This window comes from Cibotium barometz, chromosome 44 (genome assembly GCF_041138505.1).
Source record: "Cibotium barometz isolate CiBa-2024 chromosome 44, ASM4113850v1, whole genome shotgun sequence".
Classification (NCBI taxonomy): Eukaryota; Viridiplantae; Streptophyta; class Polypodiopsida; order Cyatheales; family Cibotiaceae; genus Cibotium; species Cibotium barometz.
In genome coordinates this window covers 32,989,443-33,008,680 of record NC_141089.1, presented here as the reverse complement: position 1 = coordinate 33,008,680, position 19,238 = coordinate 32,989,443, and the positions used below count along the sequence as shown (strand labels likewise).

General features: G+C 41.9%; 1 protein-coding gene across 3 annotated transcripts in view; it reads right to left on the bottom strand.

Annotated features, from left to right (window-relative positions):
• Positions 1-19,238, bottom strand: part of LOC147613227 (Pseudouridine synthase family protein) — a 200,982-nt gene that overhangs the window by 58,064 nt on the left and 123,680 nt on the right. Inside the window, exon 7 of one of the 3 annotated variants that reach the window (XM_086782493.1) lies at positions 378-791. The exons of 1 other annotated variant lie outside the window; for it this stretch is intronic. In XM_086782493.1, the coding sequence (XP_086638619.1) occupies positions 378-791 (414 nt within the window). The remainder of the gene's footprint in view (positions 1-377; positions 792-19,238) is intronic. One more of the 3 variants, XM_086782494.1, reaches the window with a different exon arrangement.

Genomic DNA, 19,238 nt, shown 5'->3' with positions numbered 1-19,238 from the left:
TTTACCCAGGATGATGTACCTCATGGATATGATTAACCTTTTGGTCTCATAGGTCATTTTGGCCTTTTAAAGACGTTAATACAACTTTCTTTCTCTCACACACACACACACACAAACATGCGTGCGTGCGTGAGGACGGGCGGGCGAAACAACGCTAATAGAACTTTCTTTCTTTCTTTTCAAGTCTCTATTTTGCAGTTATTCTTTGATCAGATGTACTCATTTTTACTCTCATAAACCCTTTGGGTCTTTCTAGACGTTAATACAATATTTCTTTCTTTCTCTGCCATGTCACATATTCCCTCAATACACTGCCCTACAAACACACACCCCGCACAAACACACATGAACCATGCACACAATTATTAGATGCATACCTGATGAAGCATAAATGATTCTCCGTGTACAGTCAATTTTAGAAAGCACAAACCTTCATAGGTCTCCAACTCTCCACATGTAAAAGAGAAAATCTTTCTGAAATGGGCACTGAAAATCTTATCAGCCCTGTCAAGCTCGTGAAGCCACCGAATTTTGGGAGGTGCAAAAAAAGCTTCAGTAGCTGCATGTTTTATGAAGCTTGGAGTGGAAGTAAGCAATGAAGGAGTTTGTGGGTTGCTTGCCAAGGTCTCAAAATGCGATTCATCATCACCAGAATCAGAATCAAGTTCTGAAGAGGACAAGTTCTTTTCCTTTTCAATAGCAACAGCCTTCGTTAGCTCACTCTCACTAAAGAGAGCAACTTTTTTCCGGTAATGTGAACGCACAGTGTAATTATGATAAGGAAATCGGCCCTGCAATGTAATGTTAGCATTTAGCTTCTCATACCATTTTGAAAATTTCTTTTAACCCTTTTGTCCATCTGTATAATAAGAAATTTTGTGTAGTGTCAAGAATAAATTAAGCACCATTAACTGTTTACTGCAAAAGATGTTGTGCATTTGTTAATGGTTAGTGAGTTAATCTTGATTGTTGGTATCAACAACATAATTATGCAAGTAAATGGGTTTACAAGAGAAACGCTAGAAAATTAAAAAAATAACAACGCAAGCAAGCTAAAAGAACTTCAATGTCTTTCAAGCAAGGGCAATATTTAATAGCCATACACCTCACAAGTATGCTTACAAAAACCTGTCAAGGTGTGCAATTCTCACACCATCATGAAACCACGTAGCTCTAGCTTCTAGGTAGTCCAGCAAAAAATAAATTCTTCAACATCAAAAGCAATGAAAAGGACAAAGAATGATTCCCCACAACTAGACTCTTCAACACAATTATCACATCTTTTGGCATGTCATGCCCTTTACAATTGTATCACGTCTCAACATACTTTAAACTTCCTTTTGTCCCTTCTTTACTTCATTTCTCTAACTTGAAATATTTTATCCTAACCCCAATTCCACCTTTCTCTGGTGATCACTTCCAACTTTTAGCTTGTACCCCCTAAATATTTTTCCAAAATAAATTCGCAAGCTCCACTCTCCATCTCGAAATCTAAGATGAAACAAAGGCGTATCCAAAATGCGTTATAAGGAAACATGCTACTATGATAGCATGCAAGAACTCAGCAACAAATGCCATGCAACATTTGCAATGATCCTAGGCTAGACTACATAGGTGAAGGCATCTGAAAAATCAAGTATAGGTCATACCATCAACGCTGTGTATATCACACATCTGCTTATCATGTCTCCCTTGCGTAACATCTCTAGTACTGTAACCTACCACCAATCCAGCTCTAAAATAAACCTCATTTGTTGTGATCCTAGGCTAGAGTCCACATGAGACAAAGACATCTCGAAAAATCAAGTATAAGTGATACCATCAATGCTGTGTATATCACACATCTGTATATAATGTATCCCTTTCATAACATCTCTGGTACTATAATCTAGTACCGATCATACTCCATAAGATAAACCTCAATCTAGGTCTATAAAGAGATCTCTACTCTACAGAACCCAAATTTGCACCTTGTAATCACCAGAAAACCTAGTGCACCTCAAGGAAAATATGGCACAACGGCCCATCCTCACCATGCTGACGACAATAAGTTATCCATGGTCACAAAGACACCTCATCAGTATAATCTTCTCGACAAAAGTCAAGACATGCTTCCCTCGTGAGTCAAACTCATTAGAAAATAACTACTCACATGAACCTACACTGAAAATGTAAGATTCCTCCCCAGCCTCTCAAGATGTCCAGCATCTTTCCGTGTAATCAAAGAAAGTAGGTGACTTAGCCTATGAGCTTCTTCTGCCTCCTCATCTCAAGGTTCATAATGTATTTCATGTAAGCCTTATAAAGAAATATGTGCCAAGCCCAAATCATATGCTCGATGATGAAATCCTAACCTCTTCAACCCAAGGACAGATGGAACTCCAACCTGAAGAAATTCTCGATGTTCGAGAAAAGATTCTCATGAACAGAATTCTCAGAGAATTATTAGTAAAATGGAAGTTCTATCCTTTTGAAGATGCCTCCTGGGAGAATAAAGCCGATCAGTTGCGGGATTACCCCAGTTTGCGAGATGAGGACATCTCGCATTTTTCAAGTGGGAGAGAATGTAAGATTTCTCCCCAGCCTCTCAAGATGTCCAGCATCTTCCCGTGTAATCAAATCCCGTATAAAAGATCTTGTTTCTAACTGTTTTAGCCTAGAAAGAGAAAATATTCTAGAGAGAGAATATTCAGATTTTTAATATTTTTGGATAGAAAAATATCTCATCTTATTTAAATGAATTCCCCTGAAACAAAAATTCAAAAAGAACTTTCCAATGTGCAATTGGAATTAATTGGAATTGGGTATAAAGGACCTTAGCCTAAGGGTCTAGATTTTCAGAAATTTTTAGATTATGGTCCAATTAAGGCTTTTGTGGGCCAATAGAATCAATCCATGTGTGGGGAGGAGATAAATCCAATTTATAAAAAAAATTACCCAAAAATGAGTAAATGCTCACATAAGATGAAGAGTTGAATAAGGACAAGGCTAATAGTTAAAAAAGGGAAGAGATATTTAGAAGTAAATACTCACATAAGATGAAGAGTTGAATAAGGACAAGGCTAATAGTTAAAAAAAGGGAAGATATTTAGAAGTAAATACTCACATAAGATGAAGAGTTAAATAAGGACAAGACTAATAGTTAAAAAAGGGAGATATTTAGAAGTAATGATGCATTTTTGACACCTCTGCATGGGGAATTCCCCTCATGAAGAGGACACCTATTTCACATGCTTGAATGAGTTTTAAACTCCCAAATAATGAGATATTTTCATCTCTCCTCTCTCCTGTTTCAACTAGATCCAAAAAGTGACCAAAACTGACCCAAAAATGATCAAAAATTGACCAAACTAATCTGAAAAATTCTAGAATCAGTTGGCTTAGTTAGAGGCTCACTTTTTCCTATAAATAGAAGCCCTCTCCTTTGTTGAAACTTAATAGTGTTTATGCTCTATTACTCTACTCCACCCAAGCCAAGAATTGTGAATTCATTAATAATTCACTAGTTTTTGACATTTCCCTCTTCCAAAGATTGGTGGCCACTCTTGTTCAAACAAGAGTTGAACCCTCAAACCATCAAGCCAAAGGAAAGCTATCAAAGTCATTAGTAAGTTGGTGATTCTTCTTTTCTTTCATTTATTTTATGAATTTTTATGGTTTTAAATGGTTTTTATGCTTTATGTCTTCTCTATAATATTAGGCCTCATTACAAAAAGGCATTTCCCTCTCTTCTCTAGTAAAACCAACCTTTCTCTATCCTAGGTAAATGGTTAATTGATTAATGTCAAGTTTTTATAAATGTTGTTTCAATTAAATGGACAAATGTTTACTTTAGGATAATTTCAATACTTTTGGTGCACTTTTAATTAGTAAGAAATTTGAAAAATGATCAGCCATACAAAGGAGGTTATGGCGAATTTTTTTAGAAATTATTAAGATAAAATTCATCTTTTATTTTCCTAAAAGAGTAATCCTTATGGTTTCTATATTCTAAAAATCATTTTTCATGCATAGAAGTATGCATAAAGGATAAATTTTTTATATCAAAAGTGTTACTTTTATCATTTTTTATTTTTCATGCATAGAAGTATACATAAAGGATAAATTTTTATATCAAAAGTGTTACTTTTATCAATTTTTATTTTCATGCATAGAAGTATGCATAAAAAATAAATTTTTATATCAAAAGTGTTACTTTTATCAATTTTATTTTCATGCATAGAAGTATGCATAAAGGATAAATTTTTATATCAAAAGTGTTACTTTTATCAATTTTTATTTTCATGCATAGAAGTATGCATAAAGGATAAATTTTTATATCAAAAGTGTTACTTTTATCATATTTGATTTTAATGCATAGAAGTATGCATAAAAGATAAATTTTTATTATAAAAGTGTTACTTTTATCATATTGATTTTAATGCATAGAAGTATGCATAAAAGATAAATTTTTATTATAAAAGTGTTACTTTTATCATAATTGATTTAATACATAGAAGTATGCATAAAAGATAATTTTTGAGATAAATGAATATTCCTCAAGAAATCCATGTTTTTGAAATCTGTAAACAAATATCCGTCGTAAGAAATTTAGAAAAAGAGAAATTGAGATAGTACCTTTCGAGAAAGATAATTTAGGAAGATCTTTTCCAGATCTAAACTCTGATTCAGACTATTGACCAAGACCAAATTCCTTCATCAGTTTCAATCAATGAAGAAGTGCCCAGTTCAGGGAAAATGTACTCCAAATCACCCCGAATCTGAAACTAAGTTAAGATTTGTGATTTTGATCTGAGGATCAAGTTAACAGAATTCGAGGAATTCTGTTTGGAATTGAAAACTGGATCTAGAAGTATTGAGATACGGATTTACGATATACTCATGGTATTCAAACGAAAATCAATACTGTAAACTTGCATAGAAACCCTGCCTTCTTAAAAGACTGTCTTACGCCAGAATGCTGGAGGGAGGATTTGGCATATATGTTTATCTAAGGGAAGTTCGGTTGCAACAGCTGGCGGGGAGTGTTCGAGGGACAGCTCACGCGGCAAAACCTGCCGAGGTCTTGACCAACCTCGGTATGGTTAAAATGGTGCGCTTCCGGTACGATGGACGAGGGCGGACGAAGGGAGTGAAGTGCCAGGACACCTAAGGAGGATCCTGGAGGGTTCTGACCAGGCGATGCACGGGCTCGAGGTGCCGAGGACATCCATGCGTATGCCGAGGAAGATATTATATGATGGACCTATGTTTTTTGTAATCTATCACTGGATCTCGTTGTTGACTCGCTGGTCTCAACGGAGAGTCCAGAGTGATATTGTTTTTGTTGAGAAACAAAGACTCAATGGAAATTTTGAAGTATGACATGTATAACCCGTAAATTGTTTATCAAGGATTGTTTTTATTAAAGTTTTAATAAAGAGGAGTGTGTGCGTATCTGTTTTCTAAAGCTAAAGTTAAGAAAGGCAATTCAATTATGGGTGGGTAAGTACTTGTTTGGTTCCACCAATTCCAGTGGCAGGGTAGTGGCTAACTCATGGGCCGGATGGAGTTAGGCTGGAATCAGTGGAGTTTTAATAATCAAACTAAAAAATCTTAGGATTACGCTAAGATTCGAGTAGTTAGACGATTCCCTGATAAATTTTTCAAATAAGTGGATCAACGGCTGTGCCTGATCTTAATCAGGAAAAAAACGTTGATTTTACTAAAATGATCAAAATTATCAGCGATAGTTTCCTTCTATCTGATTTTATCAGATAGAAGGATAGCTTAGATTTAGATCTCGTTAGAAAAACTCGTTAAGAAAAAAAAAATCAAAAAGGTGGAATCGTCCCCGCTTTCCGGGCATGGGAATTTTTCCCGGTTTCGGTTTTCGGAGTGACCACCAGCCTAGTCTCGTGCCCGGATATTCGAGGGCGAGGCCCCGAGTGAGAAACCCTGCCTCGCGCATAAGGGGGCTTCTTCCATTGTCAGCTACCGGGAGACCGGTGCGCTCGAGGGAGCAGAGGGATCTCACAGAAAAGATGACTAAATAAACCGTCTCCCTGAGATCTTGTGCACTACATCCAAGAAATATGCTCAATCATATACATGATCTAAGGTTACTATTGGTAACTCAAAATAGGCAAGATCAATGATCGTGCACGAACATAATAAGTAACTACAAGTAGTCACAATTCTAGTCATTAGCACTCAATTGTATCACACACACACACACACACATTGAAATCGAAGCAAATGCCTCATGAAATTCCTTTCTTGAGGCTTCCTAATTCGCGTATATCTATCCAGGACTAACCAATGTTATTCTTGGATGCACAAAGGAACTCTCCATCATGACAACCCTGCCACAAAATTAAGATTAGATAAGTGCATAGTATACATAGCACTATCAAAGTCATGCTATCGATCCTTTGCATCCTCTCTTGACTCACACCAAGTAGCCTGCAATCACTAGGATCCCCACCAAAGACGTGGGTTCCCACTTTGCAACATACGGGCAACCCACTTTGCAACATACGGGTCACGGAATAAACACCAAAAGTTCATCCGCATTCAAGAGTTCACCTAAAGAAACTCAAAAATGTAATACCAACGGTTATGTGTGAATGTTCCTCGGCACCGTCTTGTCAACAACAAGCTCGTCAACACTTAAATATGAACTAGCAATAGTGCACTAAAAGTACACAAACTACTCAAGGTAATACTACAAAGATAGAAACTACTCAGCACACCACCATTGGGGCCACAAATGGGTTGAACACCCCCCCCTCCTCAATATTGTTGTATATTATTGGAATATTTAACCTGTGTACAGAATTCCAGGGGCTTTCCAGCCAAATTTCCATCCAATGCAAATAATGAATACATGTAACCCAAACAAGTATGTGTTGGTGTAGATTGTCGATACTAGACTCGTAAAAAAAGAGTCAAAGTAACCTGCCCACCAGCCTCATATACTTGGAGCTGAGTGAGCGTGTATCTGAAGTTTTGAGACCACGCATGAACAAGCACTCTCATACTAGAGCCTGGTTCACTCAACTCACAGAGACTGTAACCTCTGGTACATAGAAAGTCTTCGGGGTATGGGTACATAGATAGGTACTCACATAGCACCAAGTATACCACCAGGCACTCAGTACTCATGTAACTACTTGGCCTCCAAGCTCTTTTCACATGATGAATCTCATGCCCAGACACTTGGAAAGGTTGGACACATGGGAACAGGGATCCTTCGGTTGACACAGGAAAAAAGAACACCATCATTGGTCAAAAAGCAAGAAAAAGCAAAAAAGTCAAACTATGTTGACCAAAAGTGGAAGGCACCATTGGAAAGGGGACATCGAACTGGATCAAAAAGTTAAAAGCCGCTCTTTCAAAAGGCAGATCTAGGGCCAAAATGCAAGGCCCTGAAGATTGTAAAAGCACAAATCAAGAACTTTGACTGTTATTAATATTTAATAAAACAAAAGCAAAGAGGCGAAGTAAAAGCAAAGAGGCAAAGTAAAAGCAAGAAAATAAAACGAGGCAAAGAAAAAGCAAGGCAAGGCAAAAGCATGGACCCCCGTGAACTATATAAGAAGCTTGTACCTCCACGGTGAAGCACAGAGAAATTTTTGGAGCTGATACCTTGGTGGAGATAAACCTTGTGAAGAGCAAGAGAACCTTCCCTCTCTACTTCCTCACGCCACCCATCTCCACCACCACCGCCGACGGCAGCCACCCTTGCAACGCCGACCTCCGCACCTACTCCACCTCCCTGCGCCACCAATGCGCCGCCCTGAAACCACCACCAACAGCTACCGACAGTGCCTCTATGTATGCCGCCGCCCTGTTTCTGCACAGCACTGCCTTCTACTTGCTACTCCGCCTAGCTCAGCCACCAATGCGCCGCCCTGCTCTTCACCTCCATGTGCGCTTGCGCCGCTGTCGTGTGTCGTGAGCCACCTCTCAGCTGCCACCTACAGCTGCCTCTGTTGCTATCGGCACCAGACGCCGCCTACACTACTTCAGCCAACAGCACCAGCAACCGCTTGTGCCACCCTGTGCAGCACTGTGCCGCCCAGCCAGTGTCATCTCGGTACAGTCGCGGCCATCACCATCATTGTGCAGCCGTTGCCTCCACCAAAGCAGCGCCGCCGCTGAGCTTCTGCCTCCTTTGTGAAGAAAAGTTTTGAATTATTATTGGTGCAACTTTTTCGCCTTGCCAATACCTTGGGTACTTGATTTTTCTAAGCCTCCTATTGAGTACAGAGCTCTTGTCGGAATTTGTGAGCATCACACTTGGTTCCAACATTTGATTTTGGTACTAGCCCGGTGTGTAAGACTTTTCTGAGTCATCCTCATGGTGAGCTCGGCATCACATATCTTGTGCCTCGACATCAACTTCAGCCTGACCTCGACATCGGCACTTTGTTTGATATTGTATTCATTTGTTGTATTGGTCCTAGCTTGGAAAAGCCCGTGGATTGGTCCTGAAATAAATTCCTGAAGAGGGGGGGGGCTTGTTCCCCGCTCAGCGTGGTGTACTGTGTGAAATCCTTATACCCATCTTTCTCACCCCTTCTCTCTCTCTATCTATATCTCTTGTACACGTGGTTGAATCTAGCACTACACGTTCCGTCAGGCTTACAACTCAACAAGTACACGGGTGTCGATGCACGTACTCGAACAGGTACACGGGAGTGATAGCAAGTACTTAAACTAGTACTCCAATAGGTGTAGATGCAGTAAATTCCTAGAACCTTTAAATAGGAGGTCTTCCTGAGCACAAAATTGGCTCAGTGGGAAGCCTAAAATGGGATCCCTAACAATGGGTTCCACGTCTTGGTCACACTACGGACAACACGAGGCCTAGCCTCCTGTAAGTGACACCAATCCAGGTTTTAGTATGGGTGACACGAAGTTCCCTGGCCTCCCGTACCTTGGCACGAAACAGGAAAAGTCCACTCGGGCGGCCAAATGATGACACAAGGTTACCTTGGCAACACCAGCCAAAGAAGGCTCTTTGGTCTCCCAAGTCAATGGTCTCTACAATAAATTCTTATTTATAGATCAGGGGTTTTACCAACAAGGAAATCACCCACCTAAAATTGGATTCACTCAAATTTCCAGAACACTAATCTATCAGATATCATGTACCAGATGGGACCCAAGATATATGTCTCGAGGGTCTGTATCTCCATCTGAACCTCCCAAGAGATCAACCACTCTTGGGTCCCCTCCCTCAGATCACCCGTGCAATGGTCCAGATCTACTCCTTCAGATCAGTGTACCATGAGTCCGGATAATCAAGGACTCTGGTCCAAGTTATTCAGCTAAGGCATTATGAGCGCATATAAATCAAGAAGCGATCAAGAAATCTGCTTCTCCCTACATACTGAGACAATTCTCATTCCACGGATGGTTTCCTGTCATGGTTGTGTATAGGCCACAAAACCTTGATGAGGGAAAATAGCCCAGAGGTCTCTAGAAGGAATCATGAAGGAAAAATCAAAATTATTCCACTCCAAAAAACGGACATCTACTCAAATCAAGTCACTCCCCAAACAATCACTCCATAAAGTATGACGGCAAAAGGTAAACGCCTTGCCCGATGAGAAAAGGGTTTGGTGGGGCAGGGAAGCACAATATATCCTATAGAAGCAAACCAAGCTTCCCCATTGGCCTATGCTATAAAACATAATGTCTGCCAATGCTTGCTTTCCCCCTATGTCTGCTCCATCTACCCCATAGGTGCCTGAGGAGTGAAAGAAGGTGCAATAGTAAATAAGTCCTCCCGTCGTGACCACAAGTGCCGACCCCAAGTGCCTATCTTACATCCTGGCCAAGTTCCCTAGCACTGATCTGCTCTTTCTCATGATCAAAAAGATCATCTAAGAAAGTAAGGGAGGTAATCTTTGCCATGGAAGGAGAAAAGAGATCCTTCTGCTACTAGAATGTCATGATAAAATACATGTTGATTCTAGAAATCACAAAAAAATGGGAGAAACAAATACACTTTACGTGTGAAAATCTGAGAATAATGGTGAGGAAAAAACTTACCCCTGGAGCGTGCACAGAGGAGGTTTGCAAAATCTGCCTCCTAGCGCTTTTGTCCCATGCTTGAACGAAGGAGTCAACCTCTAGCTTTTTTCGGAAAATAAAAAACACCCAGACTTCTTTTTTCACGCCTCTCTTCTAGAACCCCAAAAATGGAAAAAGTTGACTTATTTAGAAGGTTTCTAAAAAATAGCACAGATGCTTTCGGTTTTTTTTTTTTTTTTAAGAAACACTTCCAAAATGGCAACACACAATTTCTCCTCCCAGTGGCCCGCTCAGTCAATGCATGCAAGCCTGCTGTCTATACTTGCATACACCTGTGGATATTGGATGCTGCCTTGACCGCTTATCTGTTGGCCGCACTTGGCTTGCTTTTTTGTTTGCCGCCCTTGTCTCTCTTCCCCTCGCTGCCTGTTGCGAAATGCTGCCCTGCTGCAGCTTCGTAGAAAGCTAGTTTCTCATGCTTTTCTTTGCATGATAACCAATATGCTGCCCACATGTTTACAAAGCATTTCAAGGGTATCATCTGAGTACATAATCGCAGCCCTGCATGGAGTTAAACCAGAGGGAAAACTGGGGTTCCATAAGGGTCTTCTGCACATTCCTACAGGCATGATTCTCCTTGTTCCCCTCTCACAGAATCCATGTAACCTAGCATGTCAGCAGAACCCTAAACATCATAAGCTTTCTCTTGGGATGAAAAGTTAGGCATGGCATAGAGAGAGAGAAATTCAAAAACGAGTATGCATCAAATCAGCCTTAGTAAAGAAGCAAAAGAAGAAAAAGATCTATTAACGTCTTGTAAAGAATGAAGGGAGCTAAAGAAGCTCAGCTGAAACAATTAGGGTTTCATGTGGGAGACACACACAGAGAAGAAGGGAGAGAGAGAGAGAGAGAAAGACATGTGGGGATAAGTCAACTCACAAAGTATGAGTGTGTGACTCCCCTATCACACATGTATATTTGCACTAGTACACATAGTGCACTTAGTACATTAAAAGTACTAAGTGTACTATGTACTATAAAACTTATGGGCTTGTACACACTATAAGGATGGGCATAATGCCTTTACCCCAACAACCTCCCACTTAAAGGCAAAGTGCCCTTAAATGAAGGAAAAGAAAAATCAACATGTACATGATAATATACAAGGCCATATCAAAGCTGAAACTGGCCTCATCCAATGCCCATCAAGTGTCTACAATGAGCAAACCGCTCTGGAGGCAAACTCTTTGTCAACACATCAGCCGGGTTGTCATCCGTATGAATCTTGACAAGCTGAATCAGCTTGTTCTCTATCACCTCTCTGATGAAGTGATACTTCACATCCACATGCTTCGTCTTTGCATGAAAGACAAGGTTCTTTGCCAACTGGATGGCACTCTGACTATCACAATGCAACAATGGAATATCTCCTGTATAACCCAAATCAACCACTAACCGAGATAGCCATAATGCCTCCTTGCAAGCCTCTGTGGCTGCAATATACTCGGCCTCTGTAGTAGATAAGGCAGTGCACTTCTGCATCCTGGATATCCATGACACAGCACCTCCTGTGAATGTAAACACATAAGCGGTAGTAGACTTCCGGTTATCTGGATGACCGGCATAATCCGAATCCGTGTAACCATGCACTAATGCATCCTGTTTGCCAAAGCAAATGCACATATCTTGTGTGCCCTTCAGGCATCTCATGACACCTTTCACTGCTCCCAATGCTTCTTGCCAGGGTTGGCCATGTATCTAGTAACCACTCCCACTGCAAATGCAATTTCCGGCCTGGTAGCAACCATGGCATACATGAGACTGCCGCAAGCTGAAGCATACGGAATCTTGGCCATATCAGCCCTGTCACTATCCGACTGTGGGCTATTCATAGCACTGAGTTTCACATATGGAGGCAAAGGAGTACTAGTCTTCTTCCCCCCTTCCATATTGAACCTCTGCAAAACTTTGCCAATGTATTCCTTCTGAGACAAATACAACACATGCTGATTTCTGTCACGAAGTATCCGCATACCCAAAATGTGATTTGCATCACCCAAATCCTTCATATCAAAGGTCTGATGCAGCCTCTTCTTCAAGGCATCCATCTCTTTACGAGATTTCCCTACAATCAACATATCATCAACATATAAGATGAGGATCAATAGACTGCCATCCAAAGCTTTCTTGGTGTATAAGCAGTGATCTATGTCACTCCTCTTGAAATCCTGGGATTTCATGAATGTATCAAATTTATGATACCATTCCCTTGGTGCCTGTTTGAGCCCATAAAGACTCTTTTTCAGCTTGCATACAAGCTTCTCCTTTCCATTCACTGCATAACCCTCTGGCTGTTGCATATATATCTCCTCATGGAGATCACCGTGAAGAAAAGCAGTCTTCACATCCATCTGAATCAAATCCAGATCATCATGAGCAACCAAAGCTAATACAGCTCTAAGTGTGGTCATTTTGACCACTGGAGAGAAGATCTCATCAAAGTCCACACCATATTCCTGCTTGAAGCCCTTAGCCACTAGCCTGGCTTTGTATCTTGGCTTTGCATCAGGTGAAACTTTGAGCCTGTAAACCCACTTGCACGGCAAAACCTTCTTGCCTGTAGGCAAATGCACCAACTTCCATGTTCCATTTTTGTGCAGAGAATCCATCTTTGACTTCATAGCACGCTCTCAAAGAGCCTTGTCTGCCCTCTGTAAAGCCTCCTTATAACAAGAGGGCTCCCCACAGTCAGTAAGCATCAAGTAGTCAACCCCTGGAACAAACCTGTCAAGGGGTCTAGAGGGTCTTGTGGACCTCCGTACCCATTGACCATCATTTGCAGGTTGCTGTCCAGCCTGCATATCACCTATTGGTGGCTCCTGTTCCATGCCATAAGGTTGAAAGATCATGCCCGGTATCTCCTCTAACTGTGGGATATCCATAGGGATATCTTCTGCCATCTCTGGCTGTCCATTTGGACCATTTTCAGCACCATTTAAGGGCTGGTTTTCTTGCTGTAATGGCTGATTTACAGCCCTTGTTTGTTGTCCATGATGTCCATCATCATCAAAGATGACTCTGCCAGGCTCCTGTTGCCTTGCAGGCTCCTTATACATGCATGTTTCATCAAAAATGACATCATTGCTGCGTATAATCTTTCTATTCACTGGATCCCAAAGCCTATACCCCATTTCACCTCTGTCACCATATCCTAGGAATATGCATTTGTGAGACTTAGGATCAAGTTTGGTGCGTATTTCCCTGCGTATGTGCACGTACGCAACGCAACCAAACACTCTCAAGTGCTTGTAGGACCGAGGCTTCCCTGTCCATACTTCCTCTGGCACTTTCCCACCAAGCCTCGTGTTAAGTGACCTGTTTATAAGATGAACGGCTGTCTCATACCAGCTTCAGCCCAAAAACCATGAGGTAACGCAGCATGTGACAACATAGAACGGACCTTCTCCTGAATGGTCCTGTTCATCCTCTCTGCTGTCCCGTTTTGTGGAGGATCATAAGGAGAAGAGAGCTCCCTGTTGATGCCTTTAGCATCACAAAAGTTCTGAAACTGTTTGGACATATACTCTCCACCATTGTCGGAACGCAAAGCCTTCAGTGTTTTGCGAGTTTGATTCTCAACATGAGCAACAAACTTCTCAAACACTGAGAATGTATCACTCTTCAAATGAAGAGGATAAATCCACACCTTGCGTGTGGCATCATCAATAAAAGACAAAATATTTTGCCCCTCCCAAAGAAAGCTGAGGCATCTCACATACATCTGTATGCACAAGCTCTAACTGAGCATCTTTCTGTCCAAGAGCTTTCTTGTGGGGGCTCTGGAGTTGCCTGCCATATATACAATGCTCACAAAACTGAAAACTTGAGAACTTTAGAGAAGGCAAGTAACCAAAACGAGACAATTGCTCCATTCCTTTGACACTCATGTGTCCCAACCGGCTATGCCACATAGAGATTTCCGGCAGCTCGGTTGCATTTACATTAGCATGGTGACAAACATTAGCATGCATCAAGTAAAGAGTGTCCACCTTAGAGCCTCTGGCAACAACCAGTGAGCCCTTACCAATCTTCCACTTTCCACCACCAAATGTGGTAACATAACCAGCATCATCAAGCTGTCCAGTAGAAAACGGGTTCTTCTTGATCTCAGGCACATGCCTGACATCATGGAGCATAAGCTGTGAGCCATCTAAAAACACAAGCCTCACATCACCTCTGCAAAGAATCTGGCATGCATGGTTGTCACCCAAATAAACTACTCCTTCATTGCCAGCAGTATACCTGACAAACAAGTCTCTGCAACCTGTGACATGAAAGGAGGCATCTATCAATGATCCACGAGTGCATACCATGACCATCTCCTGCATGGAGTGAATGGGCATCAAGTGAAGACATGAATAGGACTTCATCCTCACTGTCACCTGCATGTGACACATTGACTTTTTCAATCTTGACTCCACTTTTGCCCTTTGGCTTTGCATCTTTGGCTTCATCTTTGTCTTTGTCTTTGCCTTTGCCCTTTTCCTTTTGATCATTCTTCCATTTGTAGCATTGCTTTTTGAAATGTCCCTTCTTGCCACAATAATGGCATTCCAAGTCCTTTTGTAGCGGGACTTGCTCCTTCCCCGTTCTTGGCTTTTACCCCTTTGCTGGGATCTCCCACGTGCATTCATTGCATTGGACTTTCCAACAGAGTTGTTCTTCCTGTTCATCTCCTCTTGAAGGAGAGCACCCTCCACATCTGCATATGACAGCATAGCATTTGAGTTGCTAGTGGTTGTCCTGAATGTGTCCCAACTCTCTGGCAAAGTGCATAAGAGAAAGGTGGCTTTGAACTCATCGTCCATTGCCAACTTTTGATTGATGACCTGGCTGATAACACCATTAAACTCATTTAGATGGGCTGTCATAGACGCCCCTTTCTTCATTTGAAGACCTATGAGTTTCTTCAACCAATACACTTTGCTTGAGGCACTTTGCTGGGCATACAAGTCCTGCAATCTTTGCCACATTCCCCAGGCTGTCTTCTCTTCACGTATGCTGAAAAGTAAAGAGTCTGACGACACAGACAACATGATGGTGGATCTTGCCAGCTCATCCATATCTTCCCATTCTTCAGCAGTAAGAGAAGCGGGCATTACACCCCTTTCTTTGATGGGCTTGTGTTGCTTCTTCTGGAGCAACACATTATAGCACTGGGTTTACCAAATGTCATAATTATGTGAGCCTTCAAGCTTCTTGATGTGAAGCAATGAAGAGCTCTCACCTGTGGTTGCCATAGCAATATGCAACCTTTGACACAGTCAATGCCTGACTCACTGCAAGATGTGCAAACACTGCACTAAAGCACACAAAGTGCTCACAGTTGTTCTCCCGTTTATCTCCCACTGCGGAAGCACAAATGCAACTCTCCTCCCACTGAATGTGATAAAATCACCAAAATCTGGTTGCTGCAGATTTATGACAGCACCTTAGATGTGCTCTGTTCCCCTTCCAAAATACTGTACAACAGTACTAAGTGCTCACCAATGATGTACCAAATCTGTACCGGCAAGTACAACAGCTGAAAATGAGCCTTTTCCTCACTCAAATCAATGTATAGCCATGCCAAAACTTGTACAAAGTTGTACCAAATCTGTACCAGCAAGTACAGTAGCAATAAATGCTCTCCTGGCTGTCCAAATGAGTGAAAATCAGACCCTGACAGTCCCCACCACTGCATACAACAGTCCCGGACAGAAATTGGACAAAAGCACCTTGACTGCAAGTGGATTTCTGAGGGTTCAAGGCATAAAAGTTTTCCCTGCTGCTTTGCCAAGCTCAACAAGCACAAAATCTTGAAAAGCCCCTTGATTCAAGATCAATTTCTGATCATGAATGGTACATTAATGCACATGAAGGCATCCAGAGTCTTCACAATGCTTCCCCCTGGCCACATATACATCCAACACATAAAAGCCCCTTGATTTACTGGCACATTGAGTGCTTGACAGACATCAACACATTGCCCAAAGCATCAAATGCCAGTGCCTGCATGCAAAAGAACCCAATTGGCACAAAAGCCCTTTGATTTGCACTCCAATTTCCTGCAATTTTGCCCCGAATGTGAGATTGCTAACATCATACAGCATGTATGAATGCCCAATGGCACAATTACATCAAAAGCCCCAAATGTTAACACCCAATTTCCTGCCAATCGACCCGGAATGTGACCAATGTAACCCAATGTTACCAATTGTGCTCAAATCTGAGCCATTTGGACCTGTACCTGCTCAATTGATGAAAATGGACATGCAAATCCCAAAAAATTGAAGCAAATACCTCGTACAAATTTAGTAGGCGAGATTTGCTAACGGGCTTGCAGCTAGTTGCTGACGTGACGGGAGCATCGTTGAAGGGCAACAGACAACGAGCTCCTCAGGCGAGCTACATAAAGTATGTGCAAACGGGAGCATTTGTGTGCAGACGGACCGCTCTGTGGACTGCAGCTGGTTGGAGCTTCTATACACAGAAGCCTAAGCTGGTTCGCCTATCTACATATGGAAGCAGCATGCGGACGTTGGCATGGTGGTGGAGGGGACAACGACGGGAGCTAAGCCTGCATGAGGGGAGTTGCGCTATCAAGGTCGGCGACGATGGAACGGAGTTTCTCCCGCACGGCGCCCGAGTTGCGCTATCAAGGTCGCCGACGATGGAACGGAGTTTCTCTCGCACGGCGCCCGACACCTCCAGCTGCGCGCGAAACTCCTCAAAGTGGGCTGAGCGCTCCCGTTGTGGCTGCAGCACCGACTACTGGCTGGGCAGCGTGGCTCTCCCCACACTAGTGCTGCTCTCAGAGAGGTGATAGATCACTGGGGCTGAGCGGACGAGCGGCAGGATTTCACAAGCAAACACAAGCAAGTCCCTCCAGAGCACATAAGGTGCATACAGGTCCAACCACAATAGCTCGAAGGCGGGCAGGTCCAAGCAGTCCAGCAGGCAATTCCCTCTAGGAGAGACCAGCCCTGATACCAGTTGAAGGGAGCTAAAGAAGCTCAGCTGAAACAATTAGGGTTTCATGTGGGAGACACACATAGAGAAGAAGGAAGAGAGAGAGAGAGAGAAAGACATGTGGGGATAAGTCAACTCACAAAGTATGAGTGTGTGACTCCCCTATCACACATGTATATTTGCACTAGTACACATAGTGCACTTAGTACATTAAAACTACTAAGTGTACTATGTACTATAAAACTTATGGGCTTGTACACACTATAACGGTGGGCATAATGCCTTTACCCCAACAAAGAACCAACACATCTATGAGACAAAAGGTGTACAATGTGTCCATGGAATCTCATCATGGAAAAAAAACACAACATAACAAACAAAAAAAAACTAACACTAATTCCTAGGTATTTATGTAGATATGTATGGATCATCATTGTCATCCTCAATAGGGAGGATCACCATCCTCATCATCATGGATACAAAGGGGATGGAGAGGATACAGGGGGGTGAGTGTTGAGGGAGCTATCCATCAATGAACCTGGTTTTTGCGACTCCATGGAAAGAAAAACATAAGCTTATTGAGACCGTCCGGCCATCATGATACCTTCCGCATTTAGGTCGCTCTAATACCAAGCATTACAACCCCAAACATCTCCTAAACAAAAGACAATTGATTAGAACAAATCTCCTAAGAGAGGTGCATGCTAGCTCACCTCCCAATCGTAGGTTCTATGCTTCAAACCACCCCCGAGTAACGGGTAAGGTTTGTCTGACTCCCACAGATCCACGCCGACCTGCCCCATAGAGACCTTCAATATGCCGGTCTATGCTTTGCAAATTGTCACATGTGTTGTAACGAGCCTCCTACTTTGTTCTTCAAATTGATCATTGTCTTGCTCAAAACTGTTCCATACGTAAGTTGGTAATTATCAAATAGCTCATGAAGTATGAATTGTGATTTGTTTATCTTTTCAGTAGCTAATTAAACTAGAATGCTCATTTCTATTTATGGGTGGGCATTGGCCAAAACGCCGCAAGTTTTCAGTCAAGTGGTCATAGACCAAATGCCCACATGATTGGATTAGCACTCGGGTGGTCAAATTGACCAAAACGCCTAGATGAGTGATGAGTGGTTTTGAAGGCGAAACTAGATGCTCAAATCATTTCAACAAACCATGAATGCATGAATCTTTACAACGAAGCCTTCTTGGATCTGAAGCATGCACCTCCTAGAATCTAGGAGAGTTGCTATTTTTGGCACACTCGATGGAAATTCTGTTCGCATCAATACCTCCGTATTTTCGCAAGGATCAAGAGTTACTGAAGCACCTTTGTCAAATTCTTTATCAGTTGGGATATTTTTAGCATAGAAGATTATGGACGAATCACCTCTTAAATTAAGACATGTGGAATCTAGAACAAGCTTAGTGTCCCTACACTTGTCATTTCACCCTACACTTGTCAATTAACGTAGCCACTTGTCATTTGAAGCTTATTCTTTCCATTCTAGAGCATTGAAGCCTCAAACCTAAGAAATGAAGTACTCCCTCATCATTGGGAGAACACAATTCTCATCTATCGTAAGGATTTAGGCACTTTGTGCCCATGGTTTGATTCAATAAATTCCTATAAAGAGGGAGGGGCCTATTCCCCTCTCAGTGAGGTCTCGTTTCTCTTTTCTTTGAATCCTACTTGCTGTGTGATTGTTGATTAAGTGGATTTGCTACAAGTAGTTCTTTAATTTTGTCACTTTCACTTATCCATGTATCAGAGCTAAGTCTTCTCTCGTGAGAACTTTCCCGCGGTGACAATTTTTTGCCAGCCCACAGATTACATTCACCAAGTCAGGAGAAGGAGAGAAGAGTATTCATCAACAGTCTGGAGGTTCTCAGCGTGCATCAAATTTTAAGGAGAGAGAAACATTTATTCCTCATAAGGTTCTAAGACATTTTGCATTATCCCCACAAATAGAGTACCTATTTTAGATCCCGGACTTATCAAAGATTATGGATTGGGCGGCAAAGAATGTGAGCACACACGGCATCCCACGCATTCCGATTGTCTGTGAAGCATTCGAGCACATTGATAGAACATGACCAGAGTTTAGTGAAGAACCCTGTCACTTAAAACTTGGTGTTGGTCTCGATGGAATCAATCCATTTTCGCATAATCAACAAAATGGTCAACTTGGCCGGTAGTAT